Below are 16,293 nucleotides of genomic sequence, written 5' to 3' on the forward strand. Positions count from 1 at the left end.
GAATTTTTAGGCCTTTTGAGTAAAAAAGGCTGTTTCAAGGCCCAAGGAGGTCTAGGACGCAGCTGCTCACGGCCTTTCCTCACAGAAGGAAAAGGCAGGGAGCCCCAGCGAGCACCCGGCCGCAGGCAGGCTGACGAGCTCGGCTTCGCCCCCGCAAGCCTGCAGTGACCGGCGCTGAGGCCTCACAACCGCGGGTTAACGGTGCAGCAGCCCCCGCCCCGCCCACGGAGCCGCTTCCCCCGCCGCCCCGTCCCTCCACCGGCCGGCCCCGCGCATGCGCGCCTGCTGGCGCACGCGCATCAGCCCCCCAGCCTCGGCGGGGCGGGGCGAGCCCGCCTCAGCGCCCTTCCTCGGCCTGCCCGGCCGCCGCGCCCGGCTCCCCCAGGAGCACGCCACTCCTTCCCGCCCGCCCACCGGCCGCCGGGCAGCGCCCCTGCTTCGGGCGGGTGAGTAACGGCAGCGGCCCGCGGAGCACCTCTGCTGGCGGCCCTGCGCTGCGAGCGCCGCTGCCGGCCCCGGGGGCTGGGGAAGGGGTGGTGAGGAGACTGCCGGGCCGGACGCTGCGGTGTGCGGGGCGGCCCTGGGCTCCTCGGAGTCGGGCCCTGCTGGGGGGCTTCTCGGGGCCGGGAGGGGCCGGGAGAGGAGACGAAGGCGCCCGCCCCCGCCCGCAGCCGTTGCTGGAGAGGCCGGGGACGCCCCTGCGCGGTGCCCTCCCTCCTCGCTCCTGCCAAGGGCCTTCGCCGCGCCTCTCGCCCGCGGCAGATGCTCAGCTTCTGGCAGGGGGCTGGTGCTTGGCTGAAGGCTTGACTCGTCGGTGTTAGAGAAAAGTGTGAACGCTGGTAATTTGGCGGCTTGCTGAGGGAAGGGGAGCAGGGCGGCAAGCTGGCTCCGCTCCCCTTTCTTACTTCCAACTCGTGTCAAACAGCCTCGCGCTGCAGCTGCCCGTGCTGTGAACTGCCCCGGGAAGCCGGTTCGCAGGTAGCTCCCGATGAGGAAGCAAGCTGAAGGTGGCTTTCTTTTCATGGTCCGCAGCTGCTCAAAGTTAGGTGTGTGTTTCAGTGTCTTTTCAAAGCAGGAAAACGCTGGCATGTTGAAATAACATACTCGTATGTATTAAATTTAATGCTGGAGGCTGTCTTACCACGTTTAGAACAAGAAAATGCAACAGGATTGATTTTTGTTCTTGCTGCTGTCTTTCTTAAATTCAGATCTGGTTAGCAAAAAGGTCACGTTCCCTGTTTTGTGAATGATATAGTTATCCATGTTAGAATTGCCATATTTCAAATACCTCTTTCTAAATTGGGTGGACTAAAAGGAAACCTTTTATTATTGAAAGTACTTAAAAATAGATATATTTAGTATGTAAGCACAGTATAAAGTGTCTGCATGCCATATGTAATGTCTTCTTCCATCTTTAATGATTTTCAAGGGCTTTTTAAAAAAGTCTTTAGAAAAAGACTTTTCCTATGTAGACACTTTTTGAGGAATTTCCCAGTTTTTCTAATACTAGAAACACTCTGGAGGCTCTTACAAGGAAGATGTGGTCAGCCTCTGTTGCTTTTTATTATTATTTGTGTTCCCCAGCCCAGAATGTGCTATGTGAATATGGTGGTTTGAACAGACTGTTATCAGCCCTCGGGGAAGTTTACTGAATCTCACCTGGTCAATCACTTGGGAACCAAAGTAATGTTTCTAGGTGCACATCTGCACTGTAGCTCCAGAAGGAAGGGCTTTGAAGGCCTAGAAGCTTCAGCTCTGATCTGCCACTTCAGAGTTTTCAGATTCTTTGAGCTGGGAAATCTTAGCAGAAGCTAAGCTTAGAAAACTTAGTTGAGAAGCTTTGATATCAGCCATAGGCTACCAACCTCAGTGACTTTTGGATGACCTTACCCTCGCATCAAGAAAGTCAGACTTTCAGAGATCTCTTCTGTATTGCACTTTCATTTGTTATGTTTAAGGAGAATCAGAAGAAATAAATTATAGTATTTGCTGGTTCTTACTAAAATAGATACATCTGTTTTATCTGAACATACTTTCTTTGCATTGCATATTTCTCTTTTAGAATCAGTAAAACTGGAAAAAACAACCCATAGAATGGGGTATTGAAACTTTAATTATCATATGACCAAAATGATCTAGAGTAGTTAACCCCCTTTTTTTTTCTCTGACTAAAGAAACATCCTTATTTTGGGAAAAGTGATGGGGGGAAAAAAGCTCTGTTGTCATCTGTGTGTCCATACCCTTTTTTCTTCACATAGTAGAAAGGACAAACAGAAGGTTTGCCTCCAGGGTAGCTTAAGGGGTATAAAAAGGAGCAGTGAGGAAGGAAAAAAACCCATTGCTGTCAAGTATGAGCTTGAATGGGGGAGGTTATCCTTGAGGCATGCTTGCTGTTGAGTTTGGGGGAAGGTTTAGAAAATACTTCAGCTTTTTTCATGGATGCAATTTTTTTTTTTCATGGAGGTATTTGTTTTGGGAAAAATAGCTGGCGGTTTTGTACTACTGTGATAAGTTTCATACTATTTGTTCCCATATAAGAAACAAATTAATTTGGAACAGAGTTGGTCATAGAGGGATAAATATACTTACATTTATTTGGGGCCTTTAAGTCTATATAGCAGCTTACAAGCTAAAAGTAAAATAACTGTGTAAGATTTTTTTGGAGAAGGGGAGTGAATGTTATGGAAATATAGGTTCTACCTTTCATGGTAAAGCTTCATATTTTTCTGATGTGTAATGAAGGAAATTGTAATATCTGTAATCATAAAAGGAGAAACCAAAAGACATCAGTTGACTGTTGTGCTTTCGGTCTGGACTGAAGATAACAATTCATGATTTGGAAAAGTGTGTGTGGTAGTAAAGAGTACATTGACAGAGTTAACTGAAGATCCTGATTTCTTCAGGCAAATTTTTCAGTGGAAAATTTGTGAAAGGACTTTGCAGTATGGAGTGACTAGGTGATTAAAAACAAAAACAAAAACAAAAACCAACAAACCCTATATTTATTTTAAAAATATGTAGTGTAACACACAGAGTGAAGAAAACAATTCTTAATTTCACAGTAATGACCTCTGAGCTCATTTTTACCACTCAGGAACTAGATTTAGGGATGATAATTCTGTAGTCAGGTTGCATTCATTAGCTGTGAACTGAATTGTTAGAAAGCAGTTTTTGGAAAAGGGATAGGGAGCAAAATTTAAAAAAAAAAAAGGGAAAAAAAAAAAGCAGCGTGTTGAAAGTCACACTGTATTCAGATGTGTTCCCGTAATCTCAGAAAGGAAAGATGTAGTGGAACTGAAACAGTACAGAAAAGAAACACCTTAAAAATGTTTAAATGTATCCAGTGATAGGGATACAATATACAGATTAGACAGACTGGAAATTTATCTAAAGGAAAACTCAAGAACCTGATAGAAGCAATTAAATTATTAGTGATGTAGAAAATGTAAATAGTGATAGTTAAATGTAAACAAAAGCTTGCTTACTCTCCCTTCTAATTTGAGAACTAGGGGCATCAAATTAAACTAGCAGGTGAGTTTCTAAATGGAAGGTGGTGTTTCATATTGTACAAAGAAATAACCTTTTGTTTAGGAAGTCTCTGATCCACAAATAGCTGAAGATGCCTAACCATTCTGGTAAAGCATTGCTATTTATTGGACCTGTTCTTTGCCCATAGGCAGAGACTGGTGATCTAAACTAACTCATTCTTTTTTCTGACCTGTTACAGACGGATTTTTTTGTTCTTTTACAATGAATTCACTAGGCAAGAGAAAGAGCTTGAACTACTTACATTTTTGGCTGGCACACCAACATAGGTCAGCAAATTTGGGCTTAGAATCCAAAAGGTGCTACTAGTTAACAAGTCATCATATGAGTCAGAGTAACTGTCTGCATGTGAGCTCTTAATCTGCGTAAAGCTGAAGTTATTCAGGCTGACTTTTTCCTACTGAGAAAGGGAATTGCTGTTAGATCCAAATGCACCCAACAGTCCAAGGCAAGATACTTCATAAGTATGTAGGAATGACCTGTGTATCACAGTAAATTGAAGTCAGATTCTAAAATTTGGATGTCTATGACAGAAATACAAAATCACAGCTATGCTACCTCTAATGGCTGTTGAATCAGAAATGTATTCTAAGATTTTTCCAGTTCCAAGGATAGACATAACTTCAGGTAGCTGTTTCACATGGCATGTTTGCTCAGTCTGTTTCCCCAATATTACCATTCTGCTGTGGCACTAGCGTTGATGAGCATAATTTATCTGTCACTGTCTATAAAGAGCAGCTCTGAACAAGATTAAATGACATAATGCAAGCACTGCCAACCTGTAGCTCTTCAATACAGCTTTTACAGTGCAGGCATCTATGACAGGGCTGAATTATGTCATCATCATTGAGACTGATGTCTCCCCAAAACACAAGCCTCTACCATAGGTATCACTCACTTGTTCTACAAATTTTGCACTTTGATGGTATGCTCTGTATAAGCATACTAGAGGCTCATAATATGCTGTGGTAGACCAGGGTCTGTCCTGATGCTAGTCAAATTTTAGTAAGTATGCTGCCCATTTTTTAGTATACTTTAATGATAAACATACCATTGAAAAAATACTTCTTGAAATAAGAATGTGGAGCCCTAAAATCAATTCCTGACACTTTAGAAAAAGCACTTTGATAGTAAAATCTTGATGCAGTAGAGGAAGAATTTAGTAGCAGATAATGTCAAGCAAAGAATAAAAAGGAACAGTTTCTTCGATATGGAATAGGAAAGTCCAAATGAAAGACCTTACAAACATTCTAATTATAGACGTTACAGTCATGAATTCGTTTTTACAGAAGAGATGAGATATAATAATAATTGCAGAAGTAATTTATCACTGTCAGTCCTGTATGTTGTTTGATAAAGATCAATAGCATCTGGGTTAAATTAAAGAAAACTGAATACATTAATACATTAGCCAGTTAAATAATGTTGTTTCCTTTTTTTTTTTTAAAAAAAAAACAAAAACCTCACACAAAAAAACCCAAAACTGACCCTTTAGAAAACTTCAGTTTGTCTAATCTGAAAATTGAGTTAAACTCCCAGGGAGGGGTAGCATGATAGACTAGAAAGACAGCTGAAAAGGTCAGGAAAAATAGTAGAAGTAGTTTGAATGTATTTAAAGTTAATTTCTTATTAGAAGAAAAATGCTCTGGACTCCAAATAATCTCTTTGACAAAATTCTAAGATCTTGGGATGGATTGTGAGCTATAGAAAAAGAACCGGGTAATTTGATGTAAAGTGATGTGAAATCGATTAATGAAAAGTCTTAAATGAAGTACTATAAGCATATGTGCCATAAAATAATTTTCTCTGACAGTAGCCAAAGGTATGGTTTCACAATCCAGTTGGGCAAAATGAGTAGCATCATTTTCGTTCTCTTCCCTTCCCCCATCTGTGCTATTAACTCCTTTCTTGGCATTAGTGCTGTGATTGATACTCATTCAGCTGAGTCAGCTCTCTAACAAGGGAAAAGTGCATAGGGTTTTTTTTGTTGTTTATTTTTGAGATGTTAACAGGGTTTTGTTGTTGAAGCGTATAAGTGACCTTACTGTGAAAACCAGATGAATCCCAAAGGTAACTAAAAGTAGACAGCAGGATGAATGGATTAAGGTTGGAAATGGAAGCAGAACTTCCCTTTTTGGCAGTGTCATACTGCTAATCCAATTCAGGCTGTATTGTTAAAAAGCATATTCTAAAATTCCTTATCTAAAATTATCACAGCAGTAACAAATAGTGTGTTGTGACAACTGAGTTATATGTTAATGCACTTTAACAGTAGTAAAGAATGTTGGCAGGAAAGTAAGGTGCAATACTTTATAAGTATTTTAAAATGACCTGTGTATACCTTAGTAAATTAAAGTAAGATTCTGAAATTTGGAGGTCAGAAATACAAAATCACAGCTATGCTATGTCTAATGGCTGTTGAATCAGAAATTTATTCTAAGATTTTCCAGTTTAGTGTTGTCAGTTTTATGCATAATATTGTTCCACATAATTCTGTGGTAACCTAAATTGCATTAATCCTTTTCTCTGGCTCTCTTGTGTTTAACATTGAACAGGAATTAAAGTTATAAATAAAGTAATCAGGCATTCCATTATACCGATTTTCTTCCCCCTACTTTCACACTTGCTATGTACTATTGGTCTTGTTTTGAATCTAATCCTGGAGTTCTACATGAAGTGTCACGCAGCTGTGACATTGTACTAACAGGCTGCCAGCAGCTAACTTTCAGGCTTTCTGGTTGAGGTACATCCTTAATGCTATCCTGGTTTTTGTTACATAATTCAGAAAACAAATTAGAATTTTAGATCTGTAAAGTTGCAAAGCATTATTGTTTGGAGTTTAATTTGCCAAAGTATTTAGTCAATGTATTGGTTAACTAGTAAATAGGTCAGTAAATAAAACCTGTATTCTGAATACAAGCTGTACTTCTTTCATATCCAATTTTGTCCTTTACTCTTCTTCTGCTACATTATTCTTCTTACATGGCTTCTGGTTTTTTTTCTTCTATTTTCTGTGCTATTTTTGTCAGACTTGTCAAAACATGGTGGTTCTGAAGTATAGTAACCAGAATTTCCATTTCATGGGATTTATTTGGGTTAGGAAAACAATGAAGTTCAAAAGTAAGATGTTTTATAAAACATGTGGGTCCTTGGTGGTAGGACCTCATAACCTGACACACATTCTCAAACGCAGAAATGTTTTCTGTTCCCCCCGCCCCCACCGCAAAGGGCTGTTAGTTATGCAGTCAGTGTATGTGTCACATTTGCTCCATATTATTTCTATTATGTAGAAACTTTGTGAAGCATTTCATACTGTTGAATTAGGTAATAAGAAATCTGACTTTAAAATATTTGTCTTTTGATCAGTTGCGGCCAAAATCCTTCTGTTTGGATTCTGAACTATGACATCATGGCAAGATTTCGCAGAAGAACATGCATCATTTTGTTGCTTTTTATTTTGTTTATTTGCTCCATAATGATGGCTTTGAAGACTCTGAGACCTGACAGAGCTGGCTTTGGGGATCCATTTGGACTTGGTTTGTTGCCCGAGCTTCAACAACGGACAGTGCTCTTAGACAATAAACAGAATTCACTAAATAGGGTTCAAGGAGATACTGTAACGCGTGTCAGTAATTTGCATAGTATCGCAGTCAATACTATGAAAGCATCTATGCCTCCTGTAAACAAGCTGGAAGAAGAGCCGTCTTCTCCTAATTATAACTTCCACATATTCTACTATAGCTGGTTTGGGAATCCACAGTTTGATGGTAAATATATTCACTGGAACCATCCGTTGTTGCCACATTGGGATCCCAAAATTGCAAACAATTATCCGAAGGGAAGGCATAATCCTCCTGAGGACATTGGGGCCAACTTTTATCCTGAACTCGGATCTTACAGTTCCAAAGACCCTTCTGTCATAGAAGCCCACATGAAACAAATGCGTTCAGCTTCAACTGGTAATGAATGTTAACGTTTCAGCATGTTGTTCATTTATCCAGCCTTAAATATGTGAATCAACACAACTGACCCATTGTTCCATTTTTCTATGTAATTCTGGAAATGTCTGAAACTAGTAAATGTCTTTGTATTTCTGAGTTTTAAACCCCAACTGAAACCTACATCTTCAAAGCTGTGTCTGATGAGTGTAACAGCACAGAAACGTTAGAACTCTGTTTGTAATCCTGTAGGTGCACATATTTTATGGCTTACTGTTAAGCACTGATAACATATTAGAAAATACAGAAACCATTGCTAGAATATATTGTCTGTGTATTTTATTTTTGGAGATGAATACTTCAGTTTTAAGAACAGGTTTCAGTAAATCATGTTAACATGATTATGGAGGAGTCTGTTCAAATAGAAGCAGTTTTTTTTTTCTGAATTCTTTGTGTGTAATAACAATTATGTATTAATTCATATGTCAAGGAGCATGTATGATTATAGCTTTTATACAATTTATATTTTATGCAGTGTGTTTATAGGTGTTCTCATTAGCTATGGAAATGTCTAATCCAAACCTTCTTGAACTCAAGTACGACAGTTTCAATGTAGCTAATTATAGTTTATTTCTTTGTCAAAAAGTATCTTTTTTTCCAATACAAATCAATGTTCCCTTTTTCTAAATAAGATGGACTATACACATAAGAATATTCAATGTATTTTTGTTGTTATTCTTTGCTGTTGGGCTTTTCGGTCCTTTTTACATTCATCTTCTTTAAAATAAACAGTCATATAAGCTAATATTAAACTCTGAACAGCTTCTGCAAATGTAGTTGGAGCAACATGATCAGAGCTCATAGCATTATTCAGAGTGCTAATCACCTTGAATAGAATTACTTTTGTTCACCTAATCGTTAAGGTTTGATGTAATTGTTATATTCCCATTATTAGTGTTTACTTGTATAATGTTTACTTCTTCGTTACTGTTTTGTCCTGGTTTTTAACCTAACCTGTGTTTTGTACAAGGGTTAATATGAACGTAGGATATTTCTCACCCTTTTCAGTAATACGATAACTCCGTTAACAGGAACACCAGCAACAGCGGGGAAAACTGTTGCAGAGAAATCTCAGGTATTAGTTGCCAGTAAGCACTTTTTTAGTCTTATGTAAAGCAAAATAATGCATGATAGTGTGATGAAAGCAGAGAGGGCACTTGTAGCTTTAGAAGAGTCTGTGATGTTTCTCATCCTCTTAATACAAATGTCTAATAAAGCTGAACTACTGGTGGAAAAGGTGCCAAATACTAGGAAAAATGCTTTGCAAAATAAATTTTTTTAGTAGCTTAAGTTAGTTTTTCATTTAAAATTCAGCAATGTGAGGGAATAGTTCATGCTTCCTGTGACATACTCTTTGTAATATATTACTGATATTTGCCAAAAGTTGTTTTTTTTTTTCTGCTGTAGTCTGACTTAGGAATTTAAGTACATTTGAATTTGTTCTCTTCCGTCTAGATTTGACCAACATAAATCATCAACTTCTTTTCCTCAGGTGATTACTTCAAATATCACATCTTTTTTTTATAAGAATTAGCTTTGTTCATTTTTTGTGTACTGTGAGGTTGACTATTTACTGTTTCACCTTTCTGTCTCTTAGTCAATGCCTAATCCATGACTGCATTTCACATTCTGTCAAATAATTTTTCTTCTAGCCTTTTTTGAGGCTTTATCAAGGATCTCACAAAAGGAGAAAAATGTAAGTGGTTCTTTCAGCCAATATTGTGTAATGATCAAAGGCATATAAGAGATTGGAGCAGCAGGAGCCTCATGCAGCGCTTGTATTCTTCTTATATTTTACAATTCTGTCCTTATTTATTAATTTCCTAATTTTTAACAGATTAATACAATAGATTTTATTCCTCAGATTGCTTGGTGAAATTTTTTTTTTTGCACCAGCCTATTTTTGTGGTAGTCCAGTTTGAAGTCCTTCATTTGTCTTGAATCACTGTATTCTGGTTTTAAACATGTTTTTGGCATTGAGTCCATCCTTTTTTAGACTCCTGAAGTGGTACATAACTTTATTTTTTTAACCACAGGAAAGAAAATATCACATAGTCTTTCTCAGGGAAAGACCAATGCAAACATGAATTTAGGTTCCTTGATGAACAATTTTGCCTCCTGAATTTTTCCCTGTTTCCTAAAGGTATAGAAGAGAGTCTTGACACATGTTGTATTCAAGATACCTTGAGTGTAACCTGAGTTTGTTGCTGCTGTTCTACTTGTCCTTTACGTCTTACTCATTTGAATTTTGTCCTTTTCTTTTGTGTGAAATAAAAGATGGGGTGATATAGTAAAATACTGCACTTTCTTGTCCTTGAGCAGACTATCTCTTGTGATAGTGTATTATTTGTGATTCTTTTTTTGACAGAATGTGGAGACAATATGCTGAGGGTAGTTGAACTAACTTCGCCTATGTATAGTGAGCTCAAATTTCTGGTTCTGATGTTAGAAGATGATTGTGTATTCACTCTAATTTATGCTTTTTCATAATTTTGGACTTGTTTGTTTGGAAATTGTTAGTCAGAAATGTTATAATGTTAGTAAAATAGATGGAATTTAGAGTATATGCTTCCCTGTCTCAGTGACCTGATTTGTGTACTTAAATCTTTACCTAGTTGAAAAGAATCACATTGATTTATTCTTCCATATGTTTTAAATAGTATTGTTAGGAAAATATTCCTACATCAGTATTTCATGTATTTCTTTCTTACCTTACCTTACCTTACCTGTCTTACCTTTTTCCTGATATTATTTCCAACTACACACCTAAAAGATCTAACTTATTTATCTGACAGCATTTTATTTTAGGAGAGGGTTTCTGAAGAGGTATGTGTTCTTTTGCTTTCATGCAGAGCATCAGGAAAATTTACAGTATAAGGACATTGTATTTGTCATCTTTTTTTGACAGGAATAGTAACATCCTTAAATTATTGAGAGTTACTCAAGCTTCTTGTTTTTTAGGTGGTAAATTTAAAAACTAATTTCACATGGTTGGAAGGGTGGATTACACCATAGTAACTGGTTTTAGCAAGAAGGAAGGTTGTGGGATTACAGTCACTGCTTCTAATATGAAATGGTTGTTTTGTAGTAGAGCCAGGGGTACAATGCAGAAATATGGTGGGGAATAAAGTTTCGTAAAATAAGAATCTCTTTCATCGCATGCATAGCCCTCATCTCTTGAGTGTTCTCTAACCCTATGTATCTTGATACTGTGGCATAGCTATAATGCCTTAGTTGGGAGCGTTCACCTCCTCTTGGTACAATCTGGAGGTTAGGACGCTGTGCTGAAAAGTGGGAGGGAATGGCTCTGAGGCTTGGGACACTGAGCACAAATCTGTTCCCTTGACAGATGATCTTACCACTGTTTGTTTTGTTGTCTTTTAAACAAAGAGAGAAGTTAAAATCCACTCTGAGAATACTGAGATTTCGTAATTGGTTAAAAAGTAATTTGAAATTCTCATTTATATTACGTAAATTTCACATCAAACAATAATTATTACTCATGACAATGTTAAAACATACATGTTATATGTTAACAACATGTTTTAAAACTTAAGTTTTGTATTTTCAGGTGTAATAGTGCTTTCATGGTACCCACCAGGTATGGCTGATGAAAATGGAGAACCAACTGATGATTTGGTGCCTGTTATTTTGGACTATGCACACAAATATAATCTAAAGGTAAAGTATTTTTAAGATGCATAAAATAGGACTACTTAGGAAAGTAAACCTTGCTAAGAATTTACTACACTTGACTCATGGTGTAGAGCAGGGAGGCTTGTCATGTAATGGTGGCTATTGTTTCGGTCTCCTATTACGCTGCACTTCTTTTGAGTCATAGAAGCAGGTATAAGTGCCCTTTGAATTACACTGAATTTTGATAAGACCTAAGCAATATTGCCTTATAACTAGAGTAAATATCATAATCTGCCTTTTTTCTGGTTTTGTTCAGATTTAAAGCTTACAGAATCTAAAGTATGGTGCTGTGGATTTTTTTTTTTCTTTTTAGGAAACTGTTTTTAATATTAGACAATATGTTGTTTTCAAATGAGCAAATGTTTTCTTGGGAGCTGTGGGAAATATTACATATTTCAAAATATGATGCAATACAATGATCTATAAACTAAGGAACTTTGAGAAAGAAGAAAGTCTAACCTCATTTTTTGCATTACCACATAACTTGCTGGCGCCTGATCATAGAGGTTAGGAGCAAGCATCTGCAAGTAATAAAGAGGGATTTAGAAGTTCTAGTTTGAATGAATGTCTTTATTCCAGAAGGTATCAGGAACACTTGCCTGGACAGTAAGGTCAGAGAGGTGCTGCTCTGACTTCAGGTTACTCCAGGGCGTGACAGGATAGAAAGGCTAAATTACTGGCTTCCTGAAATAGGTGAAATATCAAATCAGTTAAAGATTACGTGGATTAATCAGTGGAATCTAAAATGGTTGTTTGATTTTGTTTATCTTTAGAGTAAAACTTGTATTTTCTCTTGGGATAAAGCAAACATGCGTTGCCTTTTAGTCTTGCCAAGTAATAAATTTGGGTTTTTAAATTATCTAAGCAGCTGTATATGTTTCATCTCTGGACGGTGTTGTCTGTACTGGGGACTAAAAATACATACTGTTCATCTGCTGTGGTTTTAGCTGGTCATGCAAGTTGCAGATTCTCAGAGAAATTTCCTGTCACTAGTAGCAACTGTAGATTCTTTGACAAGCAGGAGGAAAGTAGGAGGGTTAAATCAGATACAGAAGTAATTTTGATACTGTTAAAAATGCTGTGTGAATTGCATTATGTGACATAAGTTGCACATATGTAATAGTAAATTATTAAAAAGAAAAAAAAATAGTATCCTTCCCCAGAATTTTCAGATCATCTCATAGAGCTTGCTCTCACCTAAAAGAACTTGTTAACAGTCAAGTCTCTCAAAGGAGCCAAGGCAAAATGAAATAAGGAAACTGCAGGTAATAGTATGGTAGTGATTGGAATATGGGTGGAACTGCTGCTGTTGCTTAGAATAACTACTGGAATACAGATATTAAGCATAGACATTACCAGGGAATGCTACCTACACTGTAATGTTTTTAAACATTCTTACACTAGTAAGTTATTACAGTTAAGTGTTAGGAATGTCAGTAGACCAAAACCAACATACAAAATACATTTCTATTATGTCTGCTAAATACAAGTCTGCTAAAAGATATGTCCTTTTGATTTGCCTGGTTTTGATAGTTGGAAATGAAATATGAAATTATAGCGCTCTTCAATGTGTCTTGTCAGTCCTAGTGATTTAGTCTAACACTGTATTTTTCTATAGTTTGTACCTAATAGAGATAGATATTGGCATCACAATGGAAATTTGCTACTGTTACAGGGTTGTTGAAGACTTTATTAAATGCATTCTGCTCTAAAATTGCTTCTGAAAAACTAGTTGCTTTGATTAATGTAATATACTCTTCCATTTAATTGTATATTTGAAAACAATGGCATTTTTACATTGAAATGACTTCACATATATCGGTTAAATAATTCCTTAAGCTCCAAGCTTGAAATTCAGAGCAGTAGCAGTACATTATATTAGATTTAGTTCCAAGAGTTTATTTCTGTTGATAAATCTATAAAATTTTAAATTAAAGTTTTCGTTTCCCATATCTTAAAATCTATTTTGACACTGAAAACTCTCCTTGGAGGATTATCTATAGCAAATTTAATACGTTGTTTAGAAATCAAATATGAAAATGTTTCATTGGTTAATCAGTTCTTTGACACTTGAATAGATAATATTTAATTTTTAGTTTCTGCTGTAGGTTAAGTTTTCTGAAGCATGCTTACTACTTGCTGTAGCCTAGAGAAAACAAAAGCAGTATTTTGTTTTAATGTAAAAACCTAAATATTTACTCTATTACCAAACTTTCTTGGATCTGAAGCTTCTAATCTTAGCAGTGCAGGAATTGAATTAGGGTTGGATTATTCTTAAAATTGACTAATGAAGATGTTTGCTCTGTAAAGAAGAACTGTATTTAATATGACTGATACTTGCTTCATATAATACACGGTGCTTGTGTATTCTATAGTATTTTACATATGTGTTGCTCTTACTACATTTTCATCTTTCAGGTGACTTTTCATATTGAACCTTACAAAGATAGAGATGATCGCAGTATGTACCACAATGTCAAATACATCATTGACAAGTGAGTGCTTTCAGAATCGTTTCCTTTGGGGTTTGTTACATGCTGGTCGAGGGGACTTCTGTGTATTATCTAAAGCTTGGAAGAATATATAAAAATGTGTACTGAGACGGCAGAAAACTATGAGAAACTTTGTTCATGTTTCAGTGGTACAAAACTTGGTCTGTTTTTTAAATATTGAAGTGTGAATTTTACATAGATACTCAAATGTAAATTGCTTTCAACATTCATTAGTATCCTAAGTTATGATACTTCAGAATAAAGCAGTTAAAGTATTAGCTACATGATATATAAATTAAACACACATTTTTATAGTGACAAACTAGCAGCTAGAGCTTTAATGTGTTGACCTCTAATGATTTTAATTCAACTTGATGACAAATTCTGTACAGCTACTAGTTGTTTTATCAATGCTACTTAGACTATCTTATTTCGTACTGAATTAGAGAAAACTAATACCCATAGTGCAGTTTGACATTAAGTTACTAATTTGTAGTAATTTAAAGGTTCTTTGCAGATTCATTATTTAATACTTCAGCAAACACTGGACTGAAAATGGATATGAATTGCTATGTTTTGAAGCGCATGCACTGTGGTTTTAAATTAGTTTTTAGGAAAAGTCTTCAGCTTAGATTGTAAAACAATATTTTCCAAATGGCAAATTTTGTCTTAACAATACTTGTTTGCTTTGTAGATATGGAGGCCATCCAGCCTTTTACAGGCATAAGACCAGCACAGGCAGATTTCTTCCCATGTTTTATGTTTATGATTCTTACGTAACAATTCCTGAAATATGGGCAAATCTGTTAACTGTTTCTGGATCCCAGACTATTCGAAATACTCCGTATGATGCGTTATTCATTGCACTTCTTGTAGAAGAAAGACATAAGCATGACATCCACAGAAGTGGCTTTGATGGAATGTACACGTACTTTGCCACCAATGGCTTCTCCTATGGCTCATCTCATCATAATTGGGCAAGTTTAAAAGCCTTTTGTGATAGTAACAACTTAATGTTTATTCCAAGTGTGGGGCCAGGGTATATTGATACCAGTATCCGACCGTGGAACAACCACAACACCCGTAATCGTGTCAATGGGAAGTACTATGAGACTGCCTTCAGTGCAGCCCTTTTGGTGCGACCAGAAATTATTTCTATTACATCTTTTAATGAATGGCATGAGGGAACTCAGATTGAAAAAGCTGTCCCCAAACGGACTGGACAGGTGGTTTACCTTGATTATAAGCCCCATAAACCAAACGTTTACCTAGAGCTTACTCAGAAGTGGTCTGAGAAGTACAGAAAAGAACAAGAACAGTGGCTTATGTGAGCTGTTGCTGCTGCTGCAGGTGTTTCCTAATGCATTGAGTACATTGAGAAAGAAATCGAGAGCTGAAAAATCTGTTATTAAATGTCTGTCATAGGTATGTTCGAATTATTGTATCTCTTGAATGTATATGCATTACTACTGAATTTGAATTTTGAAGAACAAAAAGATGATGAGAATATTGGCATTTCTGTCTTATTGGATATTGTAGTTCAAGAATATTCAGGGAAAATGCTGGGTTGCTGGGGTTTTTTTGTGGGTTTTGTTTTTTGGTTGGTTGGTTTTTTTTAAACTTTGTAATTTGCATGCTGGGCTTCCAGAACATCTGCATGGGATAACTCTACATGACCAAAGTAGAATAAAAATTTGGCATAGTTATACTTACTTCCTTTATTCTTGTAGTTGTGTTTCTAATCAAAGTGATGCTGTAATCTAAATTTTTATCTTGATAGCTTCTTGCAGGATGCATGTCTGTAGTGTGTGGAATAATCTACGTATACTGTTTTTAGTTCTTCGCACAAAGGGAGTTCTTGACGTATGACTAGCTTGTGGTAAAAACACTGAAAAGGTATGTGTGATGCAACATTAGTGGTTTTGTTTAAAGAAAAAAAAAAATATTGGAAAGATTGAATTCCAAAGAACTGCTGAAAGATTTCTAGTTTAATTCCATTTGTTCTGTTCGGCACACAGTGCAGACCTTTGCAGATTACTGGATACTGACCAGTAACATAGTTTTTTCTATGTCACTTTGAATTTAAAAAAAAAAAACTGAGAGTGGAAAAGATTTTTTTGAGGGGGGAAAATCCCCTAAACATGCAAAAAAATATATTAAAACTGCCACTGTTACATGTTGTCTGCTAATTGACTGCAGACACAATCTAGTGTGTTTTTTAAAATGTTTAAAGATTCTAAAGCTAATATCTTACTAGTCCTACAATAAATATAATTTTAGGAAATGCTTTTTTGTTTCTGATTGAGGAGCAGTCTAGTTTGGTAGCGATGACAGCAACTACCATTAGTTTAATTTGAAATCTGAGATTTCTGTTTTTCATATAGTTCATAGTTCATCTAGCTGTTCCAGGATTCAGAATAGTAGATATTAAAATCTTGTTGTCGTTCAAATAGGCTCCCTACCAACACTACCTTTAATACTGTGGTGTGGCTGGAAATGAGTACTTTCAAATGTTCTGATTATTAACTGTTTTTCTTAATGAAGCTTGAAAGGATCAAGTC

At 36.8% G+C, this 16,293-nt stretch overlaps 1 protein-coding gene across 5 annotated transcripts; it reads left to right on the plus strand.

Annotated features, from left to right (window-relative positions):
• The first annotated feature begins 313 nt into the window (after positions 1 to 313).
• Positions 314 to 15,610, plus strand: MANEA (mannosidase endo-alpha). Of its 5 annotated transcripts, none has more exons than XM_075145515.1 (6): positions 314 to 446; positions 926 to 978; positions 6,913 to 7,505; positions 11,116 to 11,225; positions 13,659 to 13,735; positions 14,427 to 15,610. In XM_075145515.1, exons 3-6 carry the CDS (start codon positions 6,956 to 6,958, stop codon positions 15,061 to 15,063), a joined length of 1,374 nt encoding a protein of 457 aa, XP_075001616.1. In that variant the 5' UTR covers positions 314 to 446; positions 926 to 978; positions 6,913 to 6,955; the 3' UTR covers positions 15,064 to 15,610. The 5 variants fall into 5 exon arrangements, with proteins under 5 accessions (XP_075001616.1, XP_075001615.1, XP_075001613.1 ...); XM_075145512.1 differs by having other exon boundaries at positions 429 to 446; positions 926 to 1,046; XM_075145511.1 differs by lacking the exon at positions 314 to 446 and adding an exon at positions 468 to 839 and having other exon boundaries at positions 926 to 1,046.
• The last annotated feature ends 683 nt before the right edge of the window (positions 15,611 to 16,293 follow it).

This window comes from Calonectris borealis, chromosome 3 (genome assembly GCF_964195595.1).
Source record: "Calonectris borealis chromosome 3, bCalBor7.hap1.2, whole genome shotgun sequence".
In the NCBI taxonomy this organism is placed as follows: Eukaryota; Metazoa; Chordata; class Aves; order Procellariiformes; family Procellariidae; genus Calonectris; species Calonectris borealis.

Excerpts from the sequence above, each read along its gene's own strand:
- MANEA (XM_075145515.1), top strand. The coding sequence starts at position 6,956 with ATGGCAAGATTTCGCAGAAGAACATGCATCATTTTGTTGCTTTTTATT. Across the intron at positions 7,506-11,115 it reads AATGCGTTCAGCTTCAACTG|GTGTAATAGTGCTTTCATGG; the intron begins GTAATGAATGTT and ends TTGTATTTTCAG. Across the intron at positions 13,736-14,426 it reads GTCAAATACATCATTGACAA|ATATGGAGGCCATCCAGCCT; the intron begins GTGAGTGCTTTC and ends TTTGCTTTGTAG.